Source organism: Haplochromis burtoni, unplaced genomic scaffold (assembly GCF_018398535.1).
Source record: "Haplochromis burtoni strain Fernald_Lab_line unplaced genomic scaffold, NCSU_Asbu1 Contig_668, whole genome shotgun sequence".
Lineage (NCBI taxonomy): Eukaryota > Metazoa > Chordata > Actinopteri > Cichliformes > Cichlidae > Haplochromis > Haplochromis burtoni.
The window spans coordinates 130,910-148,409 of NW_024583029.1; the positions used below are offsets into that span (position 1 = coordinate 130,910).

The 17,500-nt window shown below is 43.1% G+C and overlaps 1 protein-coding gene across 3 annotated transcripts in view; it reads right to left on the bottom strand.

Moving 5' to 3' along the window:
• The window catches only part of large2 (LARGE xylosyl- and glucuronyltransferase 2), a 93,140-nt gene that overhangs the window by 3,498 nt on the left and 72,142 nt on the right, over positions 1 to 17,500 (bottom strand). For all 3 annotated transcript variants that reach the window (XM_005949518.2, XM_042215173.1, XM_005949519.2), the window contains 12 exons: positions 16,234 to 16,523; positions 13,480 to 13,562; positions 10,819 to 10,942; positions 8,129 to 8,300; positions 6,783 to 6,887; positions 6,486 to 6,598; positions 5,949 to 6,074; positions 5,391 to 5,546; positions 2,445 to 2,608; positions 2,080 to 2,358; positions 1,191 to 1,337; positions 898 to 1,093 (listed from right to left, as the gene is read on the bottom strand). In XM_005949518.2, the coding sequence (XP_005949580.1) occupies positions 898 to 1,093; positions 1,191 to 1,337; positions 2,080 to 2,358; positions 2,445 to 2,608; positions 5,391 to 5,546; positions 5,949 to 6,074; positions 6,486 to 6,598; positions 6,783 to 6,887; positions 8,129 to 8,300; positions 10,819 to 10,942; positions 13,480 to 13,562; positions 16,234 to 16,523 (1,955 nt within the window). The remainder of the gene's footprint in view (positions 1 to 897; positions 1,094 to 1,190; positions 1,338 to 2,079; positions 2,359 to 2,444; positions 2,609 to 5,390; positions 5,547 to 5,948; positions 6,075 to 6,485; positions 6,599 to 6,782; positions 6,888 to 8,128; positions 8,301 to 10,818; positions 10,943 to 13,479; positions 13,563 to 16,233; positions 16,524 to 17,500) is intronic.

Sequence of the window (17,500 nt, forward strand, 5' to 3'; positions counted from 1 at the left end):
TTTGATTTGATTTGATTTTTATTGATTAGCATTCAAATATCTCAGTGAAAACAGAACAAAGATCTACCACAAAGCAAGAAAGCATGAGACAAGGCTAATCAAAAGGTATTGGCTGAAGTAATATAGTAGGACTGTTGCCTTATTTTAAAAAAAGCACATGAATGTTGCTGTGAAGTTGCTCAATCATTACATTACACTAAAGGCATACAATAATTTATATGACACTGAGTAAAACAAGCATCTGAGATCCTACAGCCCAGCCAGACTCCCACATACTGACTGTGAGCTCATGTGACACACAGATTACAACTGCAATTAAATTTAATTACATTATACATTATGCATATGAGGCACAGACCAAAGACCATCAGCAAGAAGCTTGATGAGAAGGCGATTAATCAGAAATGGAAGAAATATAAAACGACCATTACTCTCCCCTATGTCTGGACCTCCACATGAGCTCTTGCATCATGGGGTGAAGATGATCATGAGAAAGATGTTGGACCACAGACAACAAGAACACCACACTGGACTGATATCTAGCAGCGCTTGCAAGGTCCTCCTGTTCAAGGAGGCACGTGACTTAGTTTTAAAAATCCAAATGATTCAGAAAAGGCTTGGGAGAGAGCTGTGTGGTCATATGAAACCAAAATCAAGCTCTTTAGCATCAACTCGATGTGCCACGTTTGGAGAAAGAGAAAGTCAAGCATAGAAACATTATACTTTTCTGCTAAGGACGGGACAACTTCACGGACATCTGAGTTGACAAGCAATCAGCGAGAAACACGAAAGGATTTACTTAAATCAGTTTATAACTGATTACTATCCCCCCACCCCACCCAGTCGTTCTTCCCCTGACATCTTTGACTAGATTATTGTGTACATGAGCACGTTTACCTGTGCATCCAGCTCCATGATATGGGACACCTTGTTCCAGCCAAAGCCCACAAAGCGCTGGTCGTACTCAGGACATTCTCTTCTCACCACGACGTACGGCTCAAAGTCTGGCTCCCACTCCACCTTATAGGGCGTGGTGGCCGTTCGCCATTTGGCATAGTTGGTAGGTGCGTGACCCTTTGGCCACACATGATACCTGTGACAGGCAGGAAGAAGGAGACATTGCCAGTTAAATAATCCTCCAATCATCATCGACTGATCAGAAAAGTTCATTTTGGTTTGTAATTAGAAACCTGAAGGTGTAGAGAGTCCCCATGTCCAGCATGGAGAGCAGCTCGGCTTTGGATTTGGGGAAGGACAGACGGTAACGAAGGGTCTCGAAAGCTGGAACCACCAGAGCCTTCTTTGTGTGAGCCATGTCCATCTGCACCACAGACTTTCTGCAGCAGCAAACAGGAAGTGAGAGGCAGCTAAAGCAGCACGTATCTACCAACAGGGATGACTAAACCCTCGAAAACAGGATTGCAGTCTGAAAGTTCAAAGTAAGTAAAACTTCCAGAAATTCCATGAATAATATATAATGAATGATTTTTGGTTCTTGGTTAGGAAAACTACTCCAATAGGATTTTACGCAGGACTCATGACTCACCTCTAATGCTGGGCTCAGACTACACAGCACTTTGTGATCAGTGCGTCTCCTATTAGGCGGATATAATCGAGTCAAAAACACTCGCAATGAATTGGCAAATAGACAGAAAACCTAGACCGAATCATGGCAGGAATATCCTGGTGAAAAGGAGGGAAACGTCATCTCTTCTTTGTCCAATAATAATTTTAAGGAGTGTTAAAATATGTCTACTCTTGTTTTCAGTTCATCTTGTGTAGCAGGAGAGCGTCCTCACTGAGGAGCAAACACCGTTTCCACTCGCAGCAATAAGGAAAATGAGTCAGCGCAGAACCAACGGATGTCACAGCGCAGCATTACAACCTCTAAGCACAGCGGAAAGTCAAGGTGTAGGCATCAGAGTTCATTACTCTATTTTATTTTAGTCAGTGGTAAGGTAAGGGTATCAGAAGTACAGTTATAACACCACATCTGTATGTAACACTATTCAAAAAAACAAAACAAAAAAAAAAACAAGCCATGAAAAGGTTTTCTTACGACAGGACAGTCGGACTTACCTCAGGTAATCATAGAGACCGTACATTGGCAGGAAGTCCACGTCAGTCAGGAACACGTAGGGTGTGTTGGCATTCTTCAGGGCCACGTTCCTCACCAGGTTGACCGGGTAGAACTGGCCCTCCTTGTAGACAATGTGGTAACCCACATTCTTGCGGTTCTTGAGGACCTCGGAGGCCTGGGCGTAACGCAGGAACTGCTGAGCCTCAGCGTCAGACATGTAGAGAGCTAGGCTGATGGGGCCTTCCCAGTGCTTACAGATGGCTTCCAGCATCTGCAGCCTGTAGCAGGCACACACGGTCATTTCACACATTTTAAAGCACACAGATCCAAGCCAGGAGACGATTACAGTACACGGGTTCAGTACCTGTCCATGGAGAGCTGGGCCACCAGAGTGATGTCAGTGTTGTCCTCAGTGGGCGTGTAGTCATACTGCAGGAAATACAGGTGAACTCGGTGCACTGTCAGTCGCTCTCGACGGAAGTCGTAACACTGATCGTCCTCGTCCAGCTCCTCCAGAGCCTTTTGTAGCTGAGCAAAAGTACACACAGTTACAACATCCATCCATCCATTCGCTTCCGCTTATCCTTTTCAGGGTCGCGGGGGGTGCTGGAGCCTATCCCAGCTGTCATGGGGGAAAGGCAGGGTACACCCTGGACAGGTCGCCAGTCTGTCGCAGGGCCACAGTTACAACAATTAAATGTCATTTTCAATTTCCTTTATCTTCTAACCCAACGGTCCCCAACCCCCGAGCCACCGGCCGGTACCGGTCCGTGAGTCGTTTGTCATTAGAATAGAATAGAATAGAATAGAATTCCACTTTATTGTCATTGCACATGTCATAGGTACAGGGCAACGAAATGCAGTTTGCATCCATCCAGAAGTGCTTTAGCCATGATATAGATATATCTTCCTTCCTGTAGATGTCCTTTATGGCAGGAAGTGGTGCTCCGGCGATGCGCTGGGCAGTTTTCACGACCCTCTGCAACGCCTTCCGGTCCGAGGCAGAGCAGTTCCCGTACCAGACTGTTATACAGTTGGTCAGGATGCTCTCGATGGTGCAGCGATAGAAGTTCACCAGGATGTCTGAGGACAGGTGGTTCTTCCTCAGAGTCCTCAAGAAGAAGAGGCGCTGGTGAGCCTTCTTGACCAGCTTGGAGCAGTTGGTCGTCCAGATGAGATCCTCGGAGATGTGAACTCCCAGGAACTTGAAGCTGCTCACACGCTCCACAGCCGTCCCCTTAATGTAGGTGGGCGGATGTGGGTCAGCATTCCTCCTGTAGTCCAACGATGAGCTCCTTGGTCTTCTCAGTGTTAAGCAGCAGGTTGTTTGTGTCACACCACTCACCCAGACGATCCACCTCCTCCCTGTAGGTCACCGTGGTGTCATCTGCAAACTTAATGATGGTGTTAGAACCACCGGCAGGTCTGCAGTCGTGGGTGAAGAGGGAGTAGAGGAAAGGGCTCATCACACATTGTGATTGTAGATGAGCAGTGGTTATCCAGCCGGACATGTTGGGGGCGGTTGGTCAGGAAGTCCAGTAACCATTTGCAGATGAGGGAACTGATGCCCAGGTCTGTCAGTTTCCTGATGAGTTGTGAGGGGTGGATTGTATTGAATGCTGAACTGAAGTCTATAAACAGCATTCTGGCGTAGGTGTTGTTGTTGTCCAGGTGTGAGAGGACAGAGTGCAGTGCGATGGAGACTGCATCCTCTGTGCTCCTGTTCTGGCGGTATGCGAATTGGTGGGGGTCCAGGGTGGGGGGGGAGACAGGATTTGAAGTGTGCTAGGACCAGCTGCTCTAAGCACTTAGTGATGATGGGGGTGAGTACTGTAGGCAGGGAGGCTAGATGGGTTGGAGTTTTTGGGTATCGGGACGATGGAGGTGGATTTGAAGCAGGCCGGTACCACAGCGTGGGCCAAGGACAGGTTGAATATGTCTGTCAGCACTCCTGCAAGCTCCCCAGAACACGCTCTGAGAACACGCCCGGGGATGCCATCAGGACCTGCAGCCTTGTGAACATTGATCCTGTTCAGCACCGCTCCTACATCGGTGGGGGAGAGAATCAGAGGTTGGTGGTCTGGCGTCACGTCTGCTTTGGTTGTGGTTGTTGGATTCCCTCGCTCAAAACGAGCATAAAAGTTGTTGAGCTCATTGAGGAAGGAGACATCAGAGGATGCGGGGGAGGGTTTGGTGGTCCTGTAGTCTGTAATGGTCTGGAGTCCTTGCCACATGCGTCGGGGGTTGGAGTTGGAGAAGTGTTCTTCTACCTTCTTTTTGTAATGGTGTTTGGCTTTTTTGATGCCCTTCTTTAGATTAGCCCTGGCTGTACTGCAGGCGTGTGCATCTCCTGACCTAAAGGCGGTGTTGCGGGCCTTCAGGAGGAGACGAACATCCCGGTTCATCCAAGGCTTCTGGTTGGGGTACATGGTGATCCGTTTCTGGGTGGTGACTCTGTCTGTGGTTTTGGAGATTAGGTGAGCAGTGACTCTCAGTAGTAGTGGAGTTCATGCACCAAGCGTTGTTAATATAAATGCACAAACCTCCACCTCTGGTCTTGCGGGAGTCATCTGCTAGCCTGTCTGCTCGGTGTGTGTGTTAAGGCTCGGGTGTGAAATTTATGGTTTTCAGGGTTTTTATCGTTATTTTTTTAATGTTTTTTATCGTTAACTCGGTTTTCCTGGATCTTTTCCCGAATATTATCAATGAATCTTCCTTTTTGGTACTGGTTTTATTTTGTTGTATTTATACGCAACACCTTAAAGGCTGGTCCGTGAAAATATTGTCGGACATAAACCAGAGGCACAAAAAATATTTTCTGTCTCTGTCTGTCCTAGCTCTCTCTTTCTTCCCCAAACACCCTCCTTTATCAAAAAAGCAAAACAAAAGATAAAAACATATTGCAAACAAGATTTGTCCTGCAGACTAATCTCATGGGAATCGACTGGAAAACGATACATACACATGTGTTTAGCTGACAGGTAACATCATAAATATTTAACAAATAAACTTCACTACTACTACTACTACTAGATACTTTAGGCAACAGTGGAAACCACGACGCTGCCCCCGTACAATATTACTCAGCAAAGGCCACAAAGTGAAGTAGAGACAGATCAGCTGACCTCAGCTCGGCACAGCCCTGAACTGGACGAGCAGATAAGAAAACAGGTGGATGTTATTGTTTCCTGCCTGACACAGTCTGAGTGATGTTTGAAATATTTTCCCCCAATGTTAAATGATTACTCTCAGATGTTTGCTACTGTCACAAATATCGCCCGTGTGTGTGTGTGTGTGTGTGTGCGCCAACCTTGACGCTCTCTGGACTGGCCTGCGTCGGGCAACCGAACAGTTCCCGTCTCAGCAGGTTTCCATCATACTCCAAGAAGGTCAGGTAGAGGTTCCTGAAGAACTCCACGTGTTTGTTTTTGACGCGGAGCTTCTTAGGAGAGTTCCAGTGGATCACCTGAAACCATAACAAATGGTAAATGGACTGTATTTGTATAGCGCTTTTCTAGTCCTTAAAGCGCTTTACATATCCAGTCATCCACCCATTCACACACACATTCACACACTGGTGATGGCAAGCTACATTGCAGCCACAGCCACCCTGGGGCGCACTGACAGAGGCGAGGCTGCCGGACACTGGCGCCGACCGAGCCCTCTGACCACCACCAGTAGGCAACGGGTGAAGTGTCTTGCCCAAGGACACAACGACCAAGACTGTCTGAGCCAGGGCTCGAACCGGCAACCTTCCGATTACAAGGTGAACTCCCAACTCTTGAGCCACGATTGCAAGTTTCTGCTACTCAGCCTGACGGCAGCCTGTGGCAGTAAATGACAAACCTGATGGTGCGAGCTGGCATACCTTGAGGTCAGACACCTCGGTGTAACACTGCTCGGAGCGTGTGTGATCAGACAGCTGAACGTTCCAGAAGCAGGGAAGCTGGTGCACCAGGACTGGGTTCTGCTTTATGAAGGCGTTGAATATGTCCTGCACACAGACAACACACCGCTTTATCAAGAGCCTCGATCCTTTTAACACTAGGATTACTTTGTAGACATGCATAGATCAGAGCTGCTGATGTTTGTGATGATGTAAACAGAATCAAATTTGTGAAAGCATGACTCATCGTGGCCTCAGGGTCTCATTCTGCAGCCCTGCTCTCCAAGACAACAAAAAAATAGTCTTTAAAAAATTCAATAAAGCTCAACAAACACAAGACTGTAAAACACCAACAGCTCGTCAGTGCCAGGATGATGCCACTGATGAGCTGTATACGTGGGCGCCGAGGCGACGGAGTCACAATCAAAGGAGTCCTCACCCAGAATCAGTTACAGTGAAGGCCACAGACTGATGACGGTGTGTAATGAGTTGACAATCCTGTTTGGAGGTATCCCTAACCTGATCAGCGAGTGATGTACTGAGCATGCTCATAAGTTCCCTCTCTGCCGTCAGCCTCCACATCTGCTCCCAACCGATTCGCCGCAGTCTCTCCAAGTACAGAAGAATGACGCCTGAAACCACGAAGCAGGACACTGGCTAACAATGTGACATTAACTTAAAACGTTCACTTTGGGCTAAACGTTCACTCTTCAAACACTGAGGTTCTTTGTGCTGTTAGGAATGAGACGACATCAGGTTCTGTGCTGTTTGGAGCAAACCTGCCAGCCTCAGAGATTCGATCAAAAACCCGTTTACCTGTGTTGAAGCCTCTTCCCAGCGCAGGCCACGGTTTGTGGTTTTTCCATAAGTTGCCCAAGTACCAGTCACTTTGATTCTCCACCAGACCAATCACCTGCTTATCTGTGAATGAAACAACCATCAGCTGAGGAGCAAAGATTTCAGGAAACATTCTTCTTTTTCAACAAGTTTTTTTCCCCTCAACAGTTCACAAACATAATAAACTTAAATGAGCATCAGTGTTCACAGTAACCAACTGCTTTCATCATTCATTCAGCTAGTTTAAAAAAAATTCTAATTCTTATTTGATAACTGATATCGAGGCGTCACATACTAAACAGCAGTCACTCTGCTGGCAGCGTCTGCCCGCTAATGAATCTAAAACCCACAGATACATCCGTACGTCTGTGGTCTGCTTGAGGAGATTTTCAGTAACAGTAACTTATTGATGGTTTTCGATACGTGTGATGGTACACAGCAGTCCTAAAAATAAAAACAGCATTGATTTGAAATTTTCATAAACCCACAATTTATTCACAGTAGCACACAGAAAACAAAACTTTAAATTGAGATATTTTATTATTTCATGAAAAAAAAATAGCTCATTTTGAAATTGATGGCAACAAAAGAACATTTTGTAACTAATTAAGCTAAATGGCAACAGGTCTTTAACATGGCATAAAAAAGAGAAGCAGAGAGCTTCACAAATCTGTAAAAACTCTGTCTTCAAATTCTTTGTGAAACAATTTCAGAATAATGTTCCTCGATGGAAAATTGTGTCTAGAGTACATAATATCATCAAGCGATTGTGTGAATCTAAACATTCAGACACATTAACACTCCGATGGATAGATCAGAGAGCAACTTGGGCTAAGACGGGGATCGAACACCAACCTTCCAATTAGCAGATAACCTGCTCAACCTCCTGAGCTACAGCCACACCACATAGTCAACACATCCTCTGGACTAAAGAGGAAATCGGTCAGCTGGCTTGTTATCAGCACTCAGTTCAAAAGCCCGGATCTTCGATTGTAGGGCGGTGCATTAGTGTCTGTGGAACTGGCAGCTGTTGTTACAAAGAGACCGAATGCTACAGTGCGGTAAACATGTCCTGCTGCCATAAAAGTCAAAATGGGCTAACATTGCCTCATTTTAAATGTGGTATAGCGTGCCATGTAAATAAAATATGGCTTTATGACATTTGCAAATTGTTGGGTTCTGTCTTTATTTATATTTTACGCACCATTCCAAGTTTTGGAATTTCACAAATTTCTCATTTATAGTTTGACATTTCTGTGTGTCAGCACCGGCTGACTTTTTGGAGACTTTTTTTTTTTTGTCAATATCAGGTTTGAGGATCTCACCAGTAAACTTCCTAAAAATGCCCCAGAGTTCAGCGATGTCCGTAGCGAAGGTGATGTCTGTGTCCAGGACGATGACCTTCGACAGGTCGGAGGGCAAAGCTTTGGTTAGCGTCAGCTTCATCAAGCCGTAAATACCTGAGTAGTGTTTGTTGGGTATCCACGACACTTCGGACTGAAACGAGAAAAAAATGCAACAGTAACTCTTAAAGCTGTTACAGCTCTGAGCTGTTCATTATGTATGAGCGCAGTTCCAGTATGTGGGCTAAGACAAAGCCATATAAGGACATTCTGGCAAAGCCTCAATTTGTTGGGTTTTTTCCCTGTATCTGCTAAGAGACTCTTTTAATTAATTCTCCTGATTCTGAGTAATTGTATCTGCATAAGTGAATCATCTGCAAACATAATCGGCTTAGAGTCTTGGCTGTTTTTCCCTGTTTTAGTGTGAGTTAATGGAAGCTGAAGAGAGAGGCTGCGGGTCGAGGCTTCTGACAGCACAAAGGACTCATTGTTTAGCACTAAGACTGTGAGGGAGAGGAGAATGTGATGATGTGATGGGGGTGATGCAGGTTGGAAACACAAACAAATTCAGGCTTGTTCCCTCCCCGCCACTCCAACAGAACAGTTATGATTTTAAAATAAATCGTTTGGCGTCTTTGTGCTCAAGCGTCACTTGACTTTTCGAACTTAACAAGCAGTCGTTTCTGTCGAGTCAAAGCTCCTGTGGTGATTGTTGTCTTTAAACTTCGAGGAGGTGGATGAGCGGCTCAGAATCACCGAGCAGAAGTCTTAATTCAGTGACACTTAATTGGATGTTTTGACTGTTTTTGTCCCATTCCCAGTCTAGATGGTCCCACACTGCTTGGACACCGATCCATGACTGACGGAGTTCCACGTTCCATGGACGTCTTTACTGTCATCTGATATTTGGGGTTTTCTCTGTATTATTCTGGGGTTATCTTAAAACGTAACATGCCTTTGGGCAACTGTTGCTGTGGGGCAGTGGATCAGGCAGTTTATGTATCAATCCTGCAATTCATCCCAGGACTGAAGAGGGCAGCATACACCATTACAATTACATATACTCTTGTTCTACTCTATATCTGAAGGAGGCGGACGTCAACAAGCACTGGAAACACCACACATGCCAACGTAAAAAAGTACACGTGAAAGATCAAACATGTGAAAAACGCATGTTACCATTTCGAGACAGCAAATGTTTGCTAACGTTATATAACTATATGAATGTGTTATATCAGGGCACCACTTTAAATAAAATGATAACTCAACAATAACCTTACCTAGATCAAATGAGTGCATTTAACTTTATTTATACTTGGTTTCCTCACATACATCAACTGATCTGGCCTAAATATGGAACACTTGTACACCGCTGTCTGCAAGCACTTGTGAGACTCGTAATCTCTAATATCATGCAGCAAAATTTCTGCCACAACTTCACCTACTTCCAAGGTGCATGGAGAGGATGAGAAACTAACAACGCATGAACTCCAGCAACACTTAAAAGTAAAGAGGAACAACTTTCTTAACTGACCAACGTGTGTCGGCTTGTGGCTTTCATCAGGGTCATAGAAACAGATAACACAATTTGTGCTTAAATAAAGGAAACAGAAAAAAATTCAAATTAACCAATCACATCTTCATAGGTAAGCCAGCTGACAGCAGTTAATTGGTTAAGTCACAGGCCAAGTAAATACTGGACTAGACCATTAACGTAAAAGGGGGGGGGGCATAATCCCCACCTATCTTATCATGATACATCTGAGAAATGCATAAAAAGAAAGAATGTTGAAATTATACAGAAAAATATTTATCCTTAGATTCATGAGAATGTTTGATGTGATTTCCAGTGTTTGTGTGACCGTGGCCAGTGAATTAACAGGTCAAGAATAATACAAGGAGAGCAATGACTCTGTCTGTATTCATGTTCAGGCTTGATGCTCCGGTGTTATTAAAACCAGTGTTCCTGTAGCTGTGTGGTGTATGTGGCACAGGAAATCAACAAAAACTAAGATCTCTGACTACAGAGATGTCATTTTCTGAATCTGTGCATCATAACATGTATAAAACTTTGAATGTATAAAGTTTATCTTTAAATTGAATAAACCTAAGAGCTGCATGTTCAAAATAAACAACGTAGCATAACTTTAGTTATTACTTAACGTTTTTGGGCCGTAAGTCTGCATAACTTTTTAAAGTAAAGTCAAATTTTACAGTGTGTTGCATTGTGCCTTACCAGAAGGCTGGAAACCCCTCAGCACCAACATGAGTACAATCGAAGCTAAATGGGAGCTTGACCCTTTATCTCATCCTAAAGTAAGATCAGAGAGCTTTAACGATGTTCTGATCTCTGCTAAAGTGACAAATGATCTGACAAGCACATAGACACTAGCTGTGACCTCCTCTGTCAGACTCTTAGAGATGCATACTGTACCGTGCAGCTCTTATTCTGTCTCCCACTCTTTGATGCTCTGCAACTATTCTGGTAAAGATTTGGAAATATATTCAACGGTACCCTCACAACTTGCTGTTGCTTTGAACTGTGCAGGTTTTCTTTTGATGTGATAAATTTAGGGTCTGACTTTGACTCACCTTGTCTAACAGACAACAGGAAACAGGGCTGTGTTAATGTATTTGGATGAGGTTTATGTACTTTCAAGGCGTGCTCTTACCTTGAGTTCATCTGCATCGTAGAAGCTGACTTGCACAGATGGAACCATCCAGGACTGGAACAGAGAACTCAGGATTCGATTTGCTACTGTGTCAGTGATAAAATGAAAGTGAAGAGGATTTCTCCTGAAAAATAAAAAAAAAGGCATCAAGGTCAAGGAGGTCCTTCCAGTAGGAGGAAAAAAATGTCAACACGTTCCACGGCAATGCAATACTGTAATCAGATTACATTTTTCAGTATGACAGTGATGTAACGTGCTACGGTGATATGGGCATCTCTTTTATTTGTAGTGCACAAAAGCACATCAGTACAACGGTAAAGGGCAAACTGCATCTGGGACAGAAACAACTGCGTTTTACTGCTAACACAAAGGTAACCTGCTAGCACAAAGCTAACCTGCTAAAACAATGCTAACAAGTTAACACAAAGCTAACGTGCTAACACAAAGCTAACACGGTAACACAAAGCTAACACGCTAACACAAAGCTAACACGCTAACACAAAGCTAACCTGTTAAAATAAAGCTAACATGCTAACACAAAGCTAACACGCTAACGTAAAGCTAGTGCGCTAACACAAAGGGAAGAGCTCAGAATAACATTAGAGCTAAGTGTATGCCAACCCCAAACCACACCTGTACATGTGTCTGTAGCAGAACCTCTTTGGCTATCACTTTGAAGTTTCTTTGGACTGGTGTTAAACTTTGCTTTTTGTTGTGGGTTTATTCTATTATGTAACGCCAGCAAAATGATCAAATGTGTGTCCTTGTTAGGATAGGATTTTGTGTCTGTGTGGGACTGTAGCCTGAGGTTTATATAGTATAATGAGTACTTAAGCAGGATACTGCATAAATTTAAAAAGAAGTAAGTAATCTGTAGTACATTTCTTCTCTTGAATAATAACCCCACACAGGGTCGCTGATAAAGCTGAATACTAGTAGTTATTCATGTTAGCTAAGGTTAGCCCTCTAAAAGCATCACCATCATTAGCCTTCTAAATTAGCAGCCCTCTGCCCATGGAGCTGCTATCTTCATCAACAAGCTCTACAGTTTGCCTGCTTTGAACAAAAGCTTGAAGCAAGAGTGCCTTTATGGGTCTTTATCTCGTTTTCGATTATCCAATTTCCCCACAAACATTTCTTTTTGTCCCTTATCACTTTTATTTAATATCCTTTTCTTTTTATTTGCCTTTAGCATGTTTGAAGAAGGCTTCACAAATACTTTAGCTTCTTCTTTCTCCTGTACAATCTCGTGTTAACTCTAAAGTCATGTATATCTGAGAATATCTAGGTAAAAGTGGGTTTGTATGTAAATCTATTACAAAAAGAAGAATTTTGTGACTTTTTGGAATTTTGGAATGACCAGGATTTTTGTATGAATTACTCAAACAAATCTTCTTCCAAGTCACAACATAGACAAACATAGTGTGACTAATAAATAAAATAAATAAACCTATTATGTATTGACTAATGACTAATCATTCACATGGCTGGTTCTTTAATGATTGCACATTGTGCTCTTGGTATGCTCTTCACAGACTGTCCATTTCTAAAGAGAGCAGAAAAAGTCATGAATTTTGACCATTTGTAAACACTTTGTCTTTTTGAACACAATTCTCTAAAAATGTGTTTGTAGCATTTTGTAGATTCCTATATCTTAGTAACACTTTTTCCAACTTCCTGTAAACATTGTAGTCACTGAGAATGGTAAAGAGTAGATTTGAAATGAAATTAGTTTGTCAGATTTACTTTAGTGTTTCTTAAAGGCTGGGGTAAGTTATGATTACATTACAGCTAAGTGACATTAGTTAGCATGATGAGATTATGTCAGTTTGAAAGTGGATTGCGTCCTCCTTGCAACTATGAAAAAATGGTGGCTGCAGGTTGTTGCATTGCATTTTTCCGTATTTGGTGACCAGCAAGTAGTTGCAGTGACCAGCTAGTACAGGTGTGAAACCTTCAACATCAAATGAGCCATTTTAGACCCTTCTACCAAATAATGGGGGGGGGAGAGCACACAGATGTGCTGGCGGACAGATGACAGATATAAGGGAATAAATCAGTGTTTTTATTACTAGCCTGTAGCCAGATACGGCTCTTCAGCCAAAGGTTGCTGACCTCTGACCTAGCGGGAAGCAACCTGTCTGAGCAATTGGAGACAGAACATTCAATTTCTAGCTTGTTTAGCTGATGTGACCAAAGCAAATGAAGGCTAAATGTTTGGTTGACAGAAATAATATTTTGATCAGCTGAGATAATTTAAGTATTGTACATCCCTTTTTGCTCATTTTTTAGCATCTGATTGCATCCATTTAATTAAACCAATGTAATATACTTTTAGATCCTTTCAGTAATAACCTTAAAATGTCTGTTAAAATGTGACTCTTATGTGATCTAAACCATAACATTTTCACTTTGTCTGTTTCCTGTTTAAGCTGAATGAATCTAACTGGGAAATGGGACCACCTCAGCAGAGACTTTAGCCTGCAGCAACTACCAACCAATCAAACTGCTTGATTTAATTTCTACAGTGTAAAGGTCCATTGGCTCATTTTGTTTCAGTCTCTTCATTTTTTAAATAACTCTTTTTAGGGTGACCTTCAAATAATACATTTTTGTTTACAGAAAACCTAAACTAGAGGACTGACACAAATTTAGACTTACCTGTGAAAGAGGACCGACTTGACCAGTGTGACCACATCTCTGCTGGCGTTATGACCGGCACAAACGCACGCTACATGGATCAGCTAAAGGAAAAAAGAAGAAGAAGAAGAAGCTCTGAGTTTTGGCAAAAGGCAGCCTGTAGCATGAATACTTCCCATTATGGGCGCTAACAGCTTCCATCACAAGCTCACAGCAGACTAGATGTGACTGCAGTTATAGATCTGCCCTATGTGCTAATTCACACACAGTGTCATCAGTCTTCTCCTAAAGTACTGAAGCTATATTATTCTGCTGGTGCGTGTCACTCGCCCCCGTCTCTGATGTAAACTTTCATACTGAGATTCTCAAACATGTATGATTTCACAACACTCGCTTTTCAGCAGAAGAGACTTTGAAAAGTTGGAGCTCAAAGGCAGCAAATCACATCAAAGAACAAAGTGTTCCCCTGGATTTCAGACCCTGCTAACCCACCTCTGCCTCACCCATTAATTAGTTTGAATGGACCACTGTGATTTGCTGAGCTTCTTGTTCAGGAAATTCTCTCCTGTTTGTGATTAGCCATCAGTGCAGCTGTTAGTGTGACACACTAATGTGTGATCCCATCAGAAGTAGTACTTGTTAAAAAAAAAAGAGAGATTTGTCACCGAAGTGAACTATGTGTAACGAGGTAGTTGCACCCCCCGGCCTCCAGGTGGCGCATTGCTCAGTGAGACAGAATAGCGAGGTCATAGGTCCTCCTCTCCAATTGACTATGTGCACGTTAGCATATGCTACTTCCGGTGCGGAAACTCCTGTGGGGAGCTTTGTTTCCGGTGTCCTATTCACGCCTTGTTTACCGTCCAAAATAAGTTAAGCAAATGAATGAATCAAGCGGCGATTTACATTTCTATAGATGTCTTGGGCATTTACCCAATATATCTGTAAATGATGTTCATCGACTTGTCGATATTTTTCCCCTGCGCCTCAGAGCAAAAGAGAAAAGGGATTCAAATGTTATATTTCTCAGCTGTCCCTCGTTTATCGCGGGTGTTATGTCCTAAAAATAACCAGCGATAGGTGAAATCAAGTAGCCAATTTTATTTTTTGACAGTGCAAAACGTTTCGTGGACATCATGGACATACAGTACTGCACTTCAGAGTCACACTGCTACGATCGATGCAGCGATTCTGTACTGTACAGGAGAGACGTCACGGAGGAGATCGTCTGCAGCGATCAGGACGCAGGACACAATGTGACGTAAAAAAAGCATGCAAACTTGCACTAAAAAATCTGCGAAACAGCGAGGTGAAAGGTGAACCGCGTTATAGCGAGGGACCACAGTAATTTTGAAGGTAAGTCACAACATACCCTTCGTAAATACTAATGTATAGAAACCGTTACCAGCAATCATTCATTTTTTGTGTGGCTTTTTTCATGGTTTGTTAACATGCTGTGTAGGTGTGTACTTGACTAGCTGATATCGACATAACGGGGAAACATCTGGTTTGACTATAGTTCACCTGTAGTTTGAATGCTGAACATTTGCCTGTTTAAATCACAAGACCAGTCACTATACAGAGATGTGCTTCTGAATGTGGACGATGTGTCTTCTGCTGCAGTGATGCAGTTATGCTTGTGTTGAGTGATGTAAACAACTGATCGATCTAAACTCTTTAAATGTCAAAATTGATCATTCGATTTTTTTATGACACGAGCGGTGAGTGTTCCCACCTTCTGCTCTTTGTAACTTAACGCGATCTTTCCGTTTTCAAGTTTTGGACATGATTTTGGAGTATATCTTCGCAGTAGCGATTGACCGCAAAGTAAAGCTACCCGAAATGCACAACCCTACATCCAGTCTCAAACCAGGAAGTTAGCATTTTCTTGTGCACATAGTCAATATGGCAGAAGCGAGGCAAAGAGAAACTTCACCAGTCGCCTCTGTCTCATCATTTCCCTGTTTTGCAGGTTTGTAACCGGTAAAACTATATTAAAACGGTTGTAAAATATTAATAAGAAACACAGCTAAATGTGGGGGTATAAATCAGTGGGTAAACCCTATTATTTGTTACGTTTTATGAAGTAGAAGGACTGGAAAAATGCCAAAGCCTAGCCAGCCGCGGGCGCCATTTTGGTTTCCTTTTTCCCCTTATTTCAGGTCGTTTTAGCTGAATAAGCTCCCTGTTGTGTCCTGATATTGTGAATATGAATGTTAATCTGCTGTTGGCAGTGAAGAACGACTGTTTACTGATTCTGAAAAGTAATTTTGAGAATGTTAAAGCTAAAGCTAAGCCTGCCAGCATACACATGACTCTTTCATGTATTTGTGAGCTACTAAGCTGAATTGGTTTAAGACCAAGCACTAGTATGTTGGTTAAAACAATCAGAATACATAGGTATTTGGGATAAAAGTTAGAGGTAAAAATGTATTTGAACATGCATTTCATATTGTTTTGAATTGTCATTCAGAGAGAATAGCTGAGTAGATGATTTAATGGTCGCTACACATGAAGTATTTTTGTTTTCCATGTAAAGATTGTGTATTGCAGCTTGAACATACAGACGGTTGTATTCTTATTTCTGTTGCATATGGAGAATGTTGGTGCTGCAAATTGAAAATACATGTGATTGTATAAATAAATATGGCAGAAGCGAGGCAAAGAGAAACTTCACCAGTCGTCTCTGTCTCATCATTTCCCTGTTTTGCAGGAACATTTAATCTGTTTTACCGGCCCAAACTCTGGGTCGGTTACATTAGCAGAGTTTATCCTGACCTCACACTTCTGGACGGTGGGTGAGCGGGGACACCCCGTGTGGTTGTTCTTCTCCTCGGCCGTGTTGTCGCCATCCTCGGGCCCCGTGTCTGCAGACGCACCCCACTGCTGGTTGCCATAGTTACCATCCGCTGCCTGGCCAGCCATACCCTGCGATTGGCTGAGCTGCAGGCGGATCTGTCGGTTCTCCTCCTCCACCTCCCGAACCCGCGACTCGAGGACGGCCCGCTCTAGGACCTGGGCAGCTGGAGTATCCGCCAGGCAAGGAGTCAGGAGAAGGGAACGACCATCTAAGGAAGGAAAGTGAGGCACTGTCAGGCTGTCTGCAGGAAGCAAACAACATGTAACCTGTGCATTGCTTTTGCTCTGTAGTTAATAAAAAATAACTCTTCTTTATTTACTACAGCCTTAACAATTCAAAAACATTTGGCGCATGTCTTTTGGTTTGAAATCTCTGATAACTATTTCATGTTCCAGCAGCAATTTTGGCCCATTTGAGGCTATTCTTAGCCTTTATTTCTAGAGCCTCAGTTTTTATTGTAGTTCTTATTCATCCAACACTTGTCTGCACCTCAGCAAACTTAACTTACTACTTAGTCGGTAGATGCATCTGTAGTCAGGTATCTAGTTCAGTTACACTGGTCCCATCTACCAGGGTCGGCTCATTACATCCATACAGCTCACTGTGGTTCCCACTGTACTGTAGCTTCTGGATCTCCACATGGTAGCTCTCTTCTACTGATATTATTGCACTGAGCTGCTAGGTGCTGCTGGTTTTCTACTCATTCACAGTTCAAACATGCGCTGCACATAAACTCCTTCACTGGGTTGGCTGGTAGTTAGAAAAATGTATTATAATATGCAACACTGTAAAGTAACTATAATTGTCAAATAATTGCAGTTGAGTAAAAAATGATTATTCTCCTGTGTTAGTTCGGTATGTTGAAGAACCAAAATCCCTGCCAAAAAAGCAGTTCAGCCAGACACAGCTCCATTAAACACCAGATTAATTAGTACAGTTATAGCAAAGCTGCTAACGGGCTCTGTCGTCTTCTGCCCAAACTTCTGGAGACGACAACAGGAAGTGTAAAACCCGACCAGGACCTGTGGAGGTGACATCACAGGCAGCACACTCATGTTTGGCTTCATGCATGCTGAGAGTCTGAGAACGTCTCCTGCGGCTCACACTTGAAAATTGGCTTCTCACACATTTGTTCGCTCCTCTTTCACCACCTTACTGCCTCCTCAATGTTCTGACAGACTCGGG